Raw genomic sequence first — 16608 nt, 5'->3', positions numbered from 1 at the left:
CAACCAACTTGGGAAGAGGTATAGTGGGAAAGAGGTCCGTGCCTGCAAGGTTTTACAATCTATAAGGGAAGATGTTAACAAACACTATTAGAGTGCTCCTCCATCTCTATGTACACCAAAGATACCCTGCCCTTATCCATCATGATAACTCATACTACTAAGACTCTGTTCACATTACAATCATGGTTTCCACAAAACACTGCAGGACAAGTCACATAATGAACATTGCTAGCTTATAATAGGATCAAGGTTAATTCTGTTGCACTCCTCTTCCAAAGAACAAGTTAATGTAGCTTAAGGGTTTGTTTTTTTTTAAATACTGTAATGGAATAAATTAATATTTACAATGGTTCCAAAATGATGATGATTATTAAAAGGGATTTTCAACATGTTGTGGGCATGAAAAGGTGTAAAACAAAAAAAAATAAGAAATGGTCACCTTATTTGTCCCCCTGGACACAGCTCCATCAGTCTCTGGTTCCATCGCTTGAGTTAATATGTCAAAGGCCCCCAAGTGGCGACTGTAATCACTGGCCTCAATAGTCACATGTGATAATCCATTACTTTATCACTGCAATGATGATATAATAACCAACTATTGCATGTGGGTATGAAAGTCAGTGATAGGCTGTAGTCTTCCCTTGCTGGAGTGCCTGATCAAGAGACCGGTGGAGGAGACTCCTTCCTTCCCTTAGGCGACATGCGCATAACCGTGTCACCAAGCCGTTATCAAACGGCATGGCCATGCTTCCATGGTCCCATTCACTGAGTTTCAGTGAGCATGGTCGGCATAATGGACAGGACTAGGACTTATCTTGAGTTTTGCTCATGGGCTGTGAAAACACACGGTCGTGTGAATGAGGTCTTTACTAAATATTTTTAGCCTGGGGCGGAAGATAGCTGTGTTTTACATTACCTGCAAAGTGGATGGGAGTCTGGTTAATCCCATCCACACATTGCAGGAAAAAATCTGCCGCGGAAATGCTGTGATTTCAAACGCCCTCAAGGTTTTTTTTGTAAATCACAGCATGTCAATTATACCTACGAAAATGATGGCATTTTCTATATAGGCATAATAGAAGTAAAAAGTCCAAAGAGGAAAATTCTGTGCACTGTTAAAAATTACGCAGGAAAAAAAAAAAGGCTTTTCTGCATTTTTTTTTTTTTGCAGGGATTCGTCACGTGGCCTTAGCCTTAAGTAGTGTTAGTAGCATATGTGATTTATATGTTCTAATTATAGAAATGTATGTGTTATTACACTATCACAAGAACAAATGTTATTATCGTAGGAGTCTCTTGCATGTAATTACCTCCACTGCAAATGTAAGGAAGTACTTGTTAAACTCTTTAGGGCTGCAGCGAAGAATAAAAGCTCCTTTTTGGCTTCCTATCCTCTTCAACTTATCAATGGCAAATTCCATCCTATGTATTGAAGGAAGAAATAGGAAAGAACAATCAAAAGTAAGAAATTATTAGTAAAATAAAAAACAACAAAACAATTGTAAAATCATTTGAAGCAAAAATTTGTAGATCAGTAGTGCTTCTTATTTAAAATAACTAACTACGGTAAGCACAGGTAGTTTCAATGGTCGGAAAACCTTGTAAATGTTAGATTGACACTAGCATAGGCAGACTACTAAAATAATAGCTACAGAGCCCAATGGACCCCATTGACTATAATCGGGTCCAGTGCTTTGAAACTGTAAGTAGTGGATGAAAAAGCCGTGCGTGGAGGATTCTCATCCGCCGTTTTCAGGCAAACACAATTTAATAGAATGATGGATTCAGACAGAGCATTCTCCATTGCTAACTGTCTCCATTCACTTTAATGTATTTAACAAAAAAAAAAAAAAAAGAACAAAAAGCTCTACTGTCTTGTTATTTTTACATTACCGTGAACCGAGATGGATACAAACGTATCGGTCATTCTATTAAAGGGATTCTACCATTAAAATCTCTTTTTTTGTGGATAAGACGTCGGAATAGCCTTTAGTAGGGCTATTTGTCTCTTACCTTTAGATGTGATCTCCGCCGCGCCGTTCCTTAGAAATACCGTTTTTTACCGGTATGCAAATTAGCTCTCTGACAGCGATGGGGAGGGCCCCAGCGCTGAAAATGCGATGGGGGCATCCCCACTGCTGCTCAAGAACACGATCCTGCGACAACTCTATCTTCAGCTGGATCCTCCCCTTCTATGTCAACTTCCTCCTGCGTCACCTCCAACGCCTGCGCAGTTGGCTCTGCCAGTGAGACACCTGCAGAGCCGAGTGCGAATGCCGGCCGGCGTCCAATTTTGGGAGGCTGCTCCTGCATTGAACTTCAAGAGCAAGAGCGGCCTCCCAAAAATGGCAGCTGGCTGACATTCGCACTCGGCTCTGCTGGTGTCTCACTGGCAGAGCCAACTGCGCAGGCGTCGGAGGTGACGCAGGAGGAAGTTGGCAGAGAAGGGGAGGATCCAGCCAAAGATCGAGGCGTCGCAGGATCGTGTTCTCGAGCAGCAGTGGGGACGCCCCCATCGCATTTTCAGCGCTGGGGCCTGCCCCCTTCGCTGCCAGAGAACTAATTTGCATACCGGTAAAAACCGTTTTTTCTAAGGAACAGCGCGGCGGAGATCACATCTAAAGGTAAGAGACGAATAGCCTTTCTAAAGGCTATTCCGACGTCTTATCCACAAAAAAGAGGTTTTAATGGTAGAATCCCTTTAATTTTACAGTCTGTTCTAATCATATGATAGATCACAACAATCGACAAAATAGTGATTGTCTGAGTCTAAGCCTTAGTAAAGGTAGAAAGGTCCTAAAATAACAGATGGACATACACTTCCTGTGAACATAATGCCATTTCAACAACGATCTCAGTAAATACTTTAGTAACATTACAAAAAAAGTCAGGCACAAACTTACAACATAGTTATTCTTAAGAAATTCAGTTAGAAATTTGATTGGAAATTCCCTTACATTCATTATTTTCCCCTGAATACCGTCATGCAAAAAGTATTGCCCAACATGCACAATAGTATTTTGCAACTGTAAACCCTGGAGATTTAAAACAGCAATTGTGTAAAATATAGTAAAAATGAAAGGAAAAGCATTGAATACGCCCATAATAAGGAGACTTTGCCTAGTAAATCTATACAGACATGCTATCTCGTTGGATGGCATTCCAAGACCGGTGGGTTGGGAGCAGAAAAATCCAAATTTATATGAAGCATGTTAACGTATGTAGCCTAAAACTGAGCATTAAATCTAACATTCAGTCTCATAGGTTAATAAACTGAAAACTTGGAAACATCAGTAGAAATAATCATGAGGCCTAAAATATATATCATGCAGCCAATTCATCACAGAATCATTTGACTAGTTCCTGGAATAGCTCTCTGTAACAGCAAGAGATTGCAGATTTTGTGAGGACATTGCAGCAGAATACATATAGCTTAATTGAAACAATTACAGACTTCGCTTGTCAGGATTTAACAGCTGCTTAACATTTTGGCTATAACATCACATTTGATCAGTGTGCAGTGAGAACACTTTGTACAACCGACTCCTTACCATGGTAACCTATAGTTAAACATGGACATAGTTTTACCAGGCTAGTTAAGACTTTTTTTTTTTTTTTTTTTTTTTTTTTTTTTAAGCTCTGTAACAAAAAACCCCCCAAAACAGCCAAAAACAAAAAGACTGTAAATTGAACAGCAATAGCCTCAAGCCTCTTTGCGTCATTCAGTAGATGCCACACAACCGATTCCACTGCATTTGGATTTTTTTCTTTAGCCCCATAAATACTGACCTGTGTTGGTAGTTTTTGCACTCAATATACCAATTAAGCTGTCTATCTTTAGGCTGAGGCCCCACATTGCGGAAATGCAGCTTTTTTTGTTGCAGATTTTGTTGCGTTTTTTTGAGCCAAAGCCAAGAATGTCTACAAATGGAATTGGAAATATATAGGAAGTCTTTATAGTTCTAACTTCTGCTCAATCTAGCCCAGGCTTTGGCTCAAAAAACCGCAACAAAAAAAAGCTGCGTTTCCGCAAGGTGGGGCCCTGGCCTTAGGTGGGCTATTTGGCGCAGTGCAGAACCACAGACCTGACTGGAGAGAACCCGATTAGCATATTGGATGCTGAAAGCTACAGCACCAATTACTCAGGAACAGTGGGGATTAATAACCCAACTGCACCAGAATCAGTATATTTGGATGTACTAGGTAATGCAAACAGTTTGAGTTGAGGGAGGTGGTAAAAAATCCTCTTTATCTGGATGCATCTCACTTAAGAAATAGCAGCTGATCGCAGAAACAGAGAGACTGTAACCATGGAGGTTTGGTTTGTCTGATTCCATAATTTTAGACCACCTCAGGGAGGCAGAGGCAACACTGATATGGGAACAACTCTATATGACTAGGTTCACACCTGCACCCTGTTCGGGGTTTCCGTCCCTGAATCCGCTTAAAAAAATGTCGCAAGGAAAGTCCTTCAACCAGGATTTTTCTGGCCAAAAAAGGCAGAAAGATGCAGAGAGAAATCAGGCGGACCCCATTACAGTCTATGGAGTCTCTGGGTTTCGGTGGATAAATGCTTTTTTAAGCAGATTAAGTTTTGTTTGTGGGGTCACAAAGCAGAGCCCCCCAAAAGGAAACCCCAACACAGGTGTGAACATAGCATAAGGAGATTATGATCATTTTAATATATATATGGGCAGGTTCACACCTGCGCCCGATCTCTGCTCCTGCTCGAGAAACTGGACAGGAGACGGAAACCCGACAGTTGGTGTCCGCCCGTGAGCGTCTTCTGGTCTTCGCAGCGAAACCGGGTTTTTTTTTTAACTGGACACAAAGTCCTGCGTGTCTGACTTTGTGTCCGGTTAAAAAAAAAAACAAAAACAAAAAAAAAACACAATGTTTTTTTACCGTGGAGAGGCAGAAGACGCTCACAGGCGCTCACGGGCGGACACTTTGCAAACCCATTCAAATGAATGGGTTTGAAAACTGACTACCAGTTTCCGACTCCTGTCCAGTTTCTCGGGCAGAAGACGGAAACCTGCAAAGCGGAGACCGGATACAGGTGTGAACTCGCCCTATGTCCATCTCTGCAGCCTTTTTTTCAATACATCTATCATAAAAAAAGATAACATTTGCAATATACTGCAGTTAAATTTTGTATCTACAAATATGCAGACCTGTGTATCTCCATGGCAATATACTTAATAACCTACTAAAAAAGGCAACTAAGACTTTCATGTGCCTCTGTCTTTTTGCCAACATACATTTTGACAGGCTAATAAATAGTAGAGAACAAACAGTAGGAGGAATGACTGCATCGTCAGACTACATAGGGATTGTTACCACTAGAACACAGACCTACAAAAGGATGTAAAATGTTGCATGAAGACCATTTATAAATTTGGTTCACTTTACATTTTAAATGCATTAAAGCCATACAAAATTGTAGCAAAGTGGACACTGCCTGCATATAATTATTTGTATAATAAAAATGTACGTACGTAACAGGCCCATGGCAATAACTCTGAATGCTTTCCAGTACTCGAGGAGGCACTACTTCCTTGCAAAGGTAATGGTGTGCATCTGCCGTCAATCTGTAATACCCATCAATAAGTGACACAAAGGATAAAGCTTCCTTCAGTGAGGAAAATTCCACCTCCTAGAGAAAAAAACAAAACCGGACACATTTTTTTTTTTTATTGTACATAAAACAGCAAATTGCATCATAACATCTTTAGTACAGCATAAGCTACATAGCACAGTTAAAAAAAGAACTGACTTATTTTTTTGTAATTTTTTCTAATTGGGTTTTGTGCTTTATAGATGTCTGCATGCAATGTGTCCTTTTATCACTTTTCACTCCCTTGCACTTTTTGCCGAACTGAATTCTAATTTTACATTGTGACTTTATCTGATGACAACAATCTGAAGCCTTGAAAGTAATGTTTACAGAGTTTCTCTTGTTTATTCTCTGACCTTTATGCTGGTTTAGAACGCTAACTGGAAATGTAATGCCTTAAAAAAGTACCGTATTTTACGGACTAGGCGCACTGGACTATAAGGCGCATTGCCCATGAGCGCCTTATAGTCCGTCTCGGTTCATATATAAGGCGCACCGGACTATAAGGCGCAGTCCGGTGCGCATTATATGTTATTGAAAGCGGCGACACGCAGACTTTGCCAGCGGCCGCTTAACCCCCCGCGTGCCAGCCGCTTCTATTGGAAGCGCTCGGCAGGCGAGGAGTTAAGGGGCTCTATCAGCAAAATCATGCTGATAGAGCCCAACCGTAAAAGTTACATTAAACTACCCCCCCCCCCCCGTTTTAAAATAAAACCCTGAAACAGAATGTGAAACTTACCGAGCGGTGCAGGGTGGGCGGGCATTCAGGCCTCCTCTTCCTCCGATGTTCCGTCCTCCTCCTCCGGCGCTCGCTAACTGATAATGGCCTGGGCGCATGCACAGTAGCCGTAGTAGAAGCATTATGATATTGCGCATGCGCCCAGGCCATTATCAGTTCGCGAGCGCCGTAGGAAGTGGTCAGGACATCGGAGGAAGAGGAGGCCTGAATGCCCGCTCGCCCACCCTGCACCGCTGGGTAAGTTTCACATTCTGTTTCAGGGTTTTGCAGGGCTGCCGGACACTTCCCATTCATTTCTATGGGAGCCGGCATGCGAGCGCTCCCCATAGAAATGAATGGACTGCTTTTTTCCATTCATTTCTATGGGGAGCGCTCGCATGCCGGCTCCCATAGAAATGAATGGGAAGTGTCTGTCCATTCATTTCTATGGGGAGCGCTCGCATGCCGGCTCCCATAGAAATGAATGGGAAGTGTCCGGCAGCCCTGCTGTAACGCCGGCGTGTACGGCTGTGATACACGCCGGCGTTCCGTACTGTGAATGCACCCTTACGGACTTTGCCGCCGCTTCCATCCATATATAAGGCGCACCGGACTATAAGAGCTAGTTCACACGTGAGTATAAGGGGAGGTTTTTGACAGCGGATTTCGCGTCCAAAACCTCCCCTTATAATGGTGGTCTATGGAGACCGCCGGGCTTCTTTTCTCCGCTAGCAGCGGGCTGCTGCTAGCGGAGAAAAGAAGCGACATGCTCTTTCTTCAGGCGGAAGCCGCGCGGGCTGCGCCGCACGGCTTCCGCCCGGCTGCAGCACCCTCCATGTTGGCTCATTCATTTGAGCCGACAGCGGAGGTGAAAGCCGCGACCGCGATGGTCGCGGCGGGCGGGTTTTGACAAGAGAGAGACGCGGCTCGCCGCGTCTCTCTCTGTGTCAAAACCCGCGCGGGCAGTTCACGTGTGAACTAGCCCTAAGGCGCACTTACGATTTCTGAGGAAATCGTAGGTTTTTATGTGCGCCTTATAGTCCGGAAAATACGGTAAGGCATATTTACTAATGGAGTCTATTATTAGGGCAAGAATTCATCTAACTGATTATAGAGGCTCTTGCTGTATGATAAATCAGGCCCAATCTGGGGGTTATATGTGGCTGTTTATGTGAAAAGGGCCCACATTGTCGATATGGAGTTCTTGGTATCATTGTAATGGTTATGGTGTAACAATGTCCGAAACAGCAAAAATTTTTTTATTGAAAGCACAATTGACATTTTTAAATAAAATTTTTGCATAAAACAAAATTGTGATTTTTTTTTACCCAAGTACCCGTATTTTCCGGACTATAAGCCGCACATAAAAACCTACGATTTCCTCAGAAATCGTAAGTGCGGCTTATAGTCCGGTGCGGCTTATATATGGATGGAAGCGGCGGCAAAGTCTGCGTGCCGCTTCCATACATACATAAAAGGCACCGTAAGGGTGCATTCACACTACCGAACGCCGGCGTGTATCACAGCCGTACACGCCGGCGTTACAGCAGGGCTGCCGGACACTTCCTATTCATTTCTATGGGAGCAGGCATGCGAGCGCTCCCTATAGAAATGAATGGACAGACACTTCCCATTCATTTCTATGGGAGCCGGCATGCGAGCGCTCCCTATAGAAATGAATGGAAAAAAGCAGTCCATTCATTTCTATGGGGAGCGCTCGCATGCCTGCTCCCATAGAAATGAATAGGAAGTGTCCGGCAGCCCTGCTGTCACGCTGAAACAGAACGTGAAACTTACCCAGCGGTGCAGGGCGGGCGGGCGGGCATTCAGGCCTCCTCTGCCTCCGATGTTCCGTCCTTCTCCTCCGGCGCTCGCTGATAATGGCCTGGGCGCATGCGCAATATCATAATGCTTCTACTGCGCATGTGCCCTGGCCATTATCAGCTTGCGAGCGCCGGAGGAGGACGGAACATCGGAGGAAGAGGAGGCCTGAATGCCCGCCCACCCTGCACCGCTCGGTAAGTTTCACATTCTGTTTCAGGCTTTTATTTTAAAACGGGGGGGGGGGGGTAGTTTAATCTAACGTTTACGGTTGGGCTCTATCAGCATGATTTTGCTGATAGAGCCCCTCCTCGCCTGCCGAGCGCTTCCAATAGAAGCGGCTGGCACGCGGGGGGTTAAGCGGCCGCTGGCAAAGTCTGCCTGCCGCCGCTTTCAATAAGATATAATGCGCACCGGACTGCGGCTTATAGTCCGGTGCGCCTTATATATGAACCGAGACGGACTATAAGGCGCTCATGGGCAATGCGGCTTATAGTCCAGTGCGCCTTATAGTCCGTAAAATACGGTATGTTTTGGACTATTTTCTCTATAATTAGTATCGACGATCTGGGCCCTTTTCACGTAAACAGCCACATATATCAACCGTGCCTTTTTTATTTGAATTTTTCGCAGCTGTTCCTTTTTTTCCTCTGTTTTTTTCAGTAGCGAATATTTATTAATAGGCAAAGTTCCTTGATACAGATTGAGCACATATTATTTTAGGTGGGCTTTTTTTGCACCTATGTTTCTAAAAAAGGAGCACTTACAATATAAATTTTCCACATGGAATTGTGATTCCAATACTTTGTGACAAGACAGGCTTTTATTCACTGCTCATGTACTGGAGTGAATTTCTGGCTTTTTGCACCTTTTTAAATAGGTGCGAATTATAACTATGGCGAGAAAAGAAACACCACATAAGCCAGGACTCCTTTCCTCGCCAAAAAGCAAAAAAGAGTGAGGAAACAAAAACATCTGGAAAAAAAAGGCGCAAATGTATTATAAATAAAGTTCAATGAGTAAACAAGCCCAATAAAAATGGCAATTTACACCACATAAAGGTGCAACTTGCCTAATAAATGTGACCATTTGTCAAACTTAACTTAGTTTGCTCCTAAATTGTTACTCCAACAATTTTTACACACAATGCCACAATATATAATATATATAATAAATATATTTTAACTAAACATATCTTTGCACAGCCTTTATTCTTTCATCGGCTGCTGTGCTGATGACTCATCTCCCTGCTCTCACACACATAGAGAATAGCAGAGACAGTGCACACAGACACTTCTGGAGTGCACGCAGGAGGCTAATTAGCATATGAATAAAAACAGACTTATTCAAAACTACTGAGGTGATTTACATACAAAAGGTAGGTGTGAAATACCCGTTCTAAAGACTATGCAAGTATGTGCTTAGCTAAAAATGACTTTTTCCAATGATAGAGCCCCTTTAAAGGCATGTTCACACAGAGTTTTTTGCAAGCAGATTCTGAGGCGGAATACGCCTCAAAATCCGCCTGCAAAAATGTCTGCCATCATTTCAATGGGAGTGACTCACAGAAAGAAAATGCGGCATGCCCTATCCTCACGCGGATTCTACTGCTGAGTCATCTGCGGCGTCCGCAGCTTGAGACGCTCTCCTGCTTAGGCCCATTCATCCGGGCTTAATCAGGAGAGGGATGCCAATGCATTGCATTGGCATCCCGTCGCGACTAGCTGTGCAAAAAAGGCACACAGCGGAAGAGGTTTCCGCCGTATGAACATACCCTAAAGCTGATAGACCTTTTGTTTTTAATAATCTATTTACAAAACCAGGCAGGTAGGAAATGCACTAATTTTTATCACAATTTTTATGCAGCATGGTAAGAAAAAATTGATGTATCTTGTTTAAAATGTTATGCTAGGTCCACACTAGCACATGCTCTGCCTTATTCAGGTCTGTCGGGGAACCTAAACAACAAGGAGGAATACCGCCAAAACAGCGGTTACACACAGAGTCCTTCAACGCAGATGTGAAGCTAGCCTTAGACACTTTTCCATTTCTAAAATACATTTGAAGCACAGGACCAGTGCCAGTTGTTTTGTTTTTTTGTAAGCTGAGAGTAAGCTAGAACTTTAGTGCATTTCACTTTATAAAACTCCTCTGCTCCAAAATGAATAGATCATACCAACTTTCAATTTTTCCTTTGTTCACAAGTGTATAACTTAAAAAGAAAATGTTCAATTCATGAGGAAGGAAAATAAAAAGTGTCAGAAACTCAACCCATTTCAGGAAGGAAAAAGTATTTTTTTTTGTTTTGGTTTTTTTTTGGTGTGTCACAATGCAAGATAGCCTGCTGATCTCTTAAAAACAGCGAGTTCACACAGGAAACCTGACAACATAAAGATTTGAGAAAACTTCAGTAACACAGTACACCGCATGGTAATCAGTTACAAAACACAGACATGAAGTAACACCAGCAATGTGTATTTTCCTAAAAGGCACTTCTCTAAATCTTCTGTTTACAATGTATTAGCTACTACAGAGTATGGTCTATATGTAGTGCATAATAAATATTCAGGCAGCTTTTGCAGAGCTGTTAGGACACACACACATTCCCTGAGAAAACAGCACATTATTTTTAATAGGTCTCATTCTGATGTTAAACTATTAACTTTTCCACTGATACCAAAAATATTGGGACAGATTTATTATGCTTTGCACTCCACTTCTCTGGTGTACAAGGCATAAAAAGTCACAGTTTCGGCCATTTTATTTATTTAATCTTTGAGCCACCTTCTCTGAAAAGAGGTGTGGTAAGGGCAGATGGGGGCTGAATTTGTCATAATTTCCGTAGGAAATCTTACATAAATGATGGGAGAAATGTATTATAGCTATGAGCTGGCGTACACTTTCACCCAGGCGCACAGCGTGGTGAAGAGTGGGCCTTGTCCAGCTCTGGAGCCATGAAGACTAACTCAAGTCTTCATAAATCTGCCCCATTGTTCGCATTTTCTCAGTAAGATAAAGACAGGAGAAGAAATGCTTATTATACTTCCAATGCCGCACAGAGAGATGTGTATATTATAGGATTTATGCATGTAGCATATTGAAAAATTACTAATATGAAAGCACAAATATGTGTACAAATTTCCAAACAGCTTTAGAGTTGTATACATTACACTGCAAACAGGGCTATGTATGGCTTGACAGGCTGATTAGAAGGGCCAGCTCTGTCCTGAGGAGCCCCCTGGACCCAGTATAGGTGGTGGGTGAAGAATACTGTCCATGGTGAGCTCCACGCTGGAGAATAACTTCCATCCCATGTATGAGACTGTGACAGCATTGGGCAGTACTATCAGTGGCCGACTCCTTCACCCCCAAGTGTGAGAAGGAGCGCTATCAGAGATCCTTTCTCCCAGCCACAGTCAGGCTGTATAATCAACATCTGGCTAAACAGAGATCACTCCGCACAGAGAACTAAATGATCCTGAGTCTATTTTCTTCCTACTTGCTATGATTCCTAGTATATTTTCTATCTGCTATGAGCTTGTATGTATTCTTTCTCGAATTATATTACTGCATCCATACTGCTGTAACACACTGAATTTCCCTATGGTGGGACTGTTAAAGGATTATTTTATCTTATTTTATGTATTCCAATGAAAGATGGAGGTAAATGTACATAGACAGCCCATATTCCCACAACACGTGGGGGATTAGATAAAAAAGCGTCATACCAAAGATTTGTTGTCTTGTTTGCAGATAGTCACTATTCGACTTTCACTGGAGTCATCCTTGCTGGCTTGCTTAATGCTCACATCAATGATGTCTGGGAAATCACAGTAGGTCTGTAAGTCCTGTCATAACAACACAATATATAAAATATAAATGAAACAAGAATACTAAAGATGACAAAAATTCAGAAAAGAAATGATATCTCTCAAGTTATTAATTAGGATTTATTGAAATGCAAACAATCTGTAGAAATCAATGTTTCATTGGTGCAGGGGTCTGATCATTGTCAAACTCATCTCCATTGTGAACAGAGGTATAGCAGCTTGTGTACAGGTCGCTGCAACAGGTAATGCATCTCAATATCCTTTTTCTTTAATAAATAAAGGATCATAAAGCCCGAGGTCTGAATGGCATTTACAAATGCAACACATTCTGAAAAATCAAGAAGAAGAAACAAACAGCAAATGGGCATCAAGGGGGCAAAGAAGAGAAGGACACTAAGACGAAGGCCCCATGCTGGGAAAATGCAGGTCTTTGTTGCAGATTTTGCTGTGGTTTTTGAGCCAAAACCAGGAGTGGAACTAGCAGAAGGTGTAGTTCACTACCCTTACTATATATCAAAATACATAAAAAAGTAGTTTTTCCTGTTGCCTTCTTCACAGCTATGCTACCTGGTTTAGTTATGTTGTAGAACTGTCAAAACTTTGAAAAAAACATTTTTTTTAAATTCTATGACTCACCATACTCTGACATCTGGAACGTTCATATTTTCGTATACACAGACGTCTAAGGTCTAAGGGGTATTTGTTTGTGAGGCTAGCTGTAGCTTTTATTGAGAACATTTTGTGAAAATATAACATTTTAGTTTCAAAGGCATTTATTGAATAAAGGTATTCCTTGTATTACTTCCAGTTTAAAAACCGTTTACAGAGAAAAAGAAAGCAAATGATCAAACAGGACACTAGCGTTATCATAGCCAGTCAATGACTGGAACATATTGCAGCTTGGCTGAGCAACTTAAACAAGTACATGCAGCAAACCATTGGATAACAGGTTATAACTGAGTGGAGATTTAGAGTTGTCAAATGATAAGCTTACTTTGTACAGATGTGCCAAGGCAAGCACACCACCACTGAGGCCGGTTCACATCTACGTTCGGGCCATTCCGTTCCCCTATCTTAGGTAACCACTTTTTTTTTTTTTTTATGATGATAGGTTTACGTTCGGAGATGAGGGGGGGTCCCCAAGCAGGCTCCCCGAATGGAAACCCAAACACAGACGTGAAGCGGGCCTCAGCTCTAGGGATCAATGTTGTGTCATGTTCTCCAGTACCCTGGATCCAGACAAGATGGCTAAACAAGTAAATATATATGGTAGAATCAACAGCATTTGAGAAAACTGGGTTGTGGAGCCAATTAAGATGACAAAAGGGAGCATAGTTTAATAGGTCAGTGCATTTCAGGAACACTCAGTTCCCTTCGCTATGTCCAAATCAGTGTATATCTGCCAACATTTTCTCTAAACTCTATATATAGTGCACAACTAGAGGTGAAAATACTCAAATGCTGTATGCGTACAATAAAGAATGGTCTACTTAGCAGCCATACAATTACAGGTCATGAAATGTCTATGACTACTACAGTCCAGCACAGCTATGAGTTCCTGAACTCTTTATGAAAGGCACTGCACCAGATAAAGATGCATAACAAAAATGTTCTTTGGGTCAGGACACCATTCCAGGCATTACTTTAGATGTGATTTATGTAGCAATCTGCTACCCAGTAGCTTGTACTAATACACAGTCCAGTCATATTAATGTGACCACCGCCTACTTTTGACTTCAACGTTAAATAACCAATCGCAGAAGGCACGTGTCATCAGCCATCTGGGTGCACTCATCATTGTGGAAGGCACGATGGATCAACACAAGTATGCATCTATCCTTGCGGACCACGTTCACCCCTACATGCAAATTGTTTTTCCTCAGGATGATTACATCTACCAGCAGGACAATGCGACGTGTCATAAAGCTCGCAGTGTACGTGTGTGGTTCGAGGAGCACCAGGATGAGTTTACCGTACTCCCTTGGCCAGCAAATTCCCCAGACTTGAACCCAATCGAGAATCTGTGGGACCACCTCGATTGGTTGTTCGCGCCATGATTGCTCAACCACGTAACCTAGCGCAGCTGGACACGGCACTGGAGTCGACATAGTTCAACATCCCAGTAAACATCATCACAACAGCCCCTCTCTTCCTGCACGTCTTGCAGTGGTCCGCTCTGAGAAGGCTTGTTACGGTATTCACGATTTTGACAGGTGGTCACATTACTGTGACTGGACTGTGTAGCTCAGAGCTGAAATTTGATGTTAGAAGCATGTAAAAATTCATGATGTTAAGCTGTGTCTTAGGGTAAGGTCTCTGGTTTGTTAATGCAGTTTTTGAACTCAAAGCCAGGTGTGGATCGTGAAAGGTGAAAACTTATAAAACGACAGATGGCAATTCTGCCTTTTTTTTTTTTTCTTTTCAATCCACTCCTACACAAATTGCATAAAAAAAAACGTGCATCGCACGTCCACAGTCTGGGTTCACAGTGTTGTGTGTTATATATATATATATATATTTCCCTTTATTTCAATTTAATATAAAGAAGGAGATGGGACATCACGTCCACAGATGTGCAAACAGTGGATGTTGTTAAGTGACATTAATACTCACACACCGCTTTTTCAACTGCGTTCTTAAGTCATTGAAGTAAAGCCTAGAACGTTAGGGTGGTATTACATGACCTGGTTTTAATCATTGTAATGTATGTGCTGTATGTTCTATCTCAGTGATAGCAAACCTTTTAGGGACCGAGTGCCCAAACTGCAACCAAAAGCCCACTAATTTATTACAAAGGGCCAACACGGCAATTTACCTTTAATACTGTGCAGACCCACAATTGTGGACAATTATGGACCTGCAAAATACAGTCGTGTGAATGGGGCTTTACAGAGCTTTCAATGATACAAACAACATGGTACTGAAAGGTAGAAGTTTACACTTGGCATAATTTTGTACAATTAATGTTCATTATTTACATCGCACAGGATCTGTTTTATAGTGACCGTGCAATGTTATTAATATCACATCTGCTATAAAATGGATACTGTATGATATAAAGAGGACCTTTCACCGATTTGGGCACAGGAAGTTCTATATACTGCTGGAAAGCTGACAGTGTGCTGAATTCAGCGCATTGTGGGCTTTCCCGATCTGTGCCCCGGGTAAAGAGCTATCGGTGCCAGTACCATAGCTCTTTACAGTCAGAAGGGTGTTCCTGACAGTCTGTCAGGTACGTCCTTCTCCACAGCAGTGCCTATCGTGCTGTGCGAGCGGGGAGGAACGCCCCCACTCTCTGTTCACAGTGCTCGTCCATAGACGAGTATTATCAGGAGGGGAGGGGGGAGTTCCTCCTGCTCACACTGTACAGCGCGATAGGCGCTGCTGTGGAGAAGGACGTACCTGACTGACTGTCAGAAACGCCCTTCTGACTGTAAAGAGCTATGGTACCGGCACCAATAGCTCTTTACCTGGGGTTACAGATCGGTAAAGCCGACAGTGTGCTGAATTCAGCGCACTGTCAGTTTTCCAGCAGTATATGGAACAGCCTGTGCCCAAATCGGTGAAAGGTCCTCTTTAAATAATGAGGGGCCCCCACACAGTACAATCTGCTCCACAGTGATCCCTACACAGTATAATCTGTTCTACAGTGGCCCCCATACAGTACAATCTGCTGCAAAGTGGCCCAGTATAATCTGTTTCACAGATGGGTGCCCACAGAGAGGGCTCTGAGTGCCAACTCTGGCACACGTTCCATAGGTTCGCCAACACTAAACCATGGCTGAATAAACACTTTCCCTTGTGCACTTTTATGTACTTTTAGTAGAAAACCACATGTGTTTTTTGAGGTGGGTTTCTTAGCTATGTTTATAAAATGCTAGAAAACTGTAAACAAAATGTCCCATGAGAAAACAATGAAAATGACTAACATTTAACAAAAATGCAACACACGTGTGGTTTTCAGGAATGCATGCATTAACAAAAGTAAAATGCAGAAAAAAGAAAAAAAAAAAGACTGGATTTACACAAACACACATATACAGTCCTATGAAAAAGTTTGGGCACCCCTATTAATCATAATAATTTTTAGTTCTAAATATTTTGGAGTTTGCAACAGCCATTTCAGTTTGATATATCTAAGGGGGCGTTCACACTACCGTCTGTGTCCGACAGATAGTGTCCGCTCCTAGTGTCCGTTCAAAATCTGGCACGGACATTAGGAGCGGACACTAGCTGTGTTCGTGACACCTGTCATTTATTTAAATGGGCATCGGGTGCGTTCTTTTGCACTCCGTGCCCTTCCTTCCCTGTCCGCATGTAAAGATGTCCGACTTTTCAAGCGGACAGAAGAACCCGACATATCGGGTTTTTCTGTCCGCTTGAAAAGTCAGACATCTTTACATGCGGACAGGGAAGGAAGGGCACGGAGTGCAAAAGAACGCACCCGATACCCATTTAAATAAATGACAGGTGTCACGAACACAGCTAGTGTCCGCTCCTAATGTCCGTGCCAGATTTTGAGCGGACACTACCTGTCGGACACAGACGGTAGTGATTTGGGGTATAACAGTCCGTGGGGTCTCATCTTCCTCTTAGTTGGTGACAGCTGGACACGTATTGGG

General features: G+C 42.5%; 1 protein-coding gene across 1 annotated transcript in view; it reads right to left on the bottom strand.

Annotated features, from left to right (window-relative positions):
• JAK2 (Janus kinase 2) overlaps positions 1-16608 on the bottom strand; it is a 169619-nt gene that overhangs the window by 44363 nt on the left and 108648 nt on the right. The window contains exons 7-9 of the mRNA XM_075278862.1: positions 11885-12004; positions 5499-5656; positions 1311-1422 (exon numbers count right to left, since the gene is read on the bottom strand). Of these exons, the coding sequence (XP_075134963.1) occupies positions 1311-1422; positions 5499-5656; positions 11885-12004 (390 nt within the window). The remainder of the gene's footprint in view (positions 1-1310; positions 1423-5498; positions 5657-11884; positions 12005-16608) is intronic.

Source organism: Leptodactylus fuscus, chromosome 1 (genome assembly GCF_031893055.1).
Source record: "Leptodactylus fuscus isolate aLepFus1 chromosome 1, aLepFus1.hap2, whole genome shotgun sequence".
Taxonomy (NCBI): domain Eukaryota; kingdom Metazoa; phylum Chordata; class Amphibia; order Anura; family Leptodactylidae; genus Leptodactylus; species Leptodactylus fuscus.
Note: the sequence above shows the minus strand (reverse complement) of the source record. Positions and strands in the feature narration are given on the sequence as shown.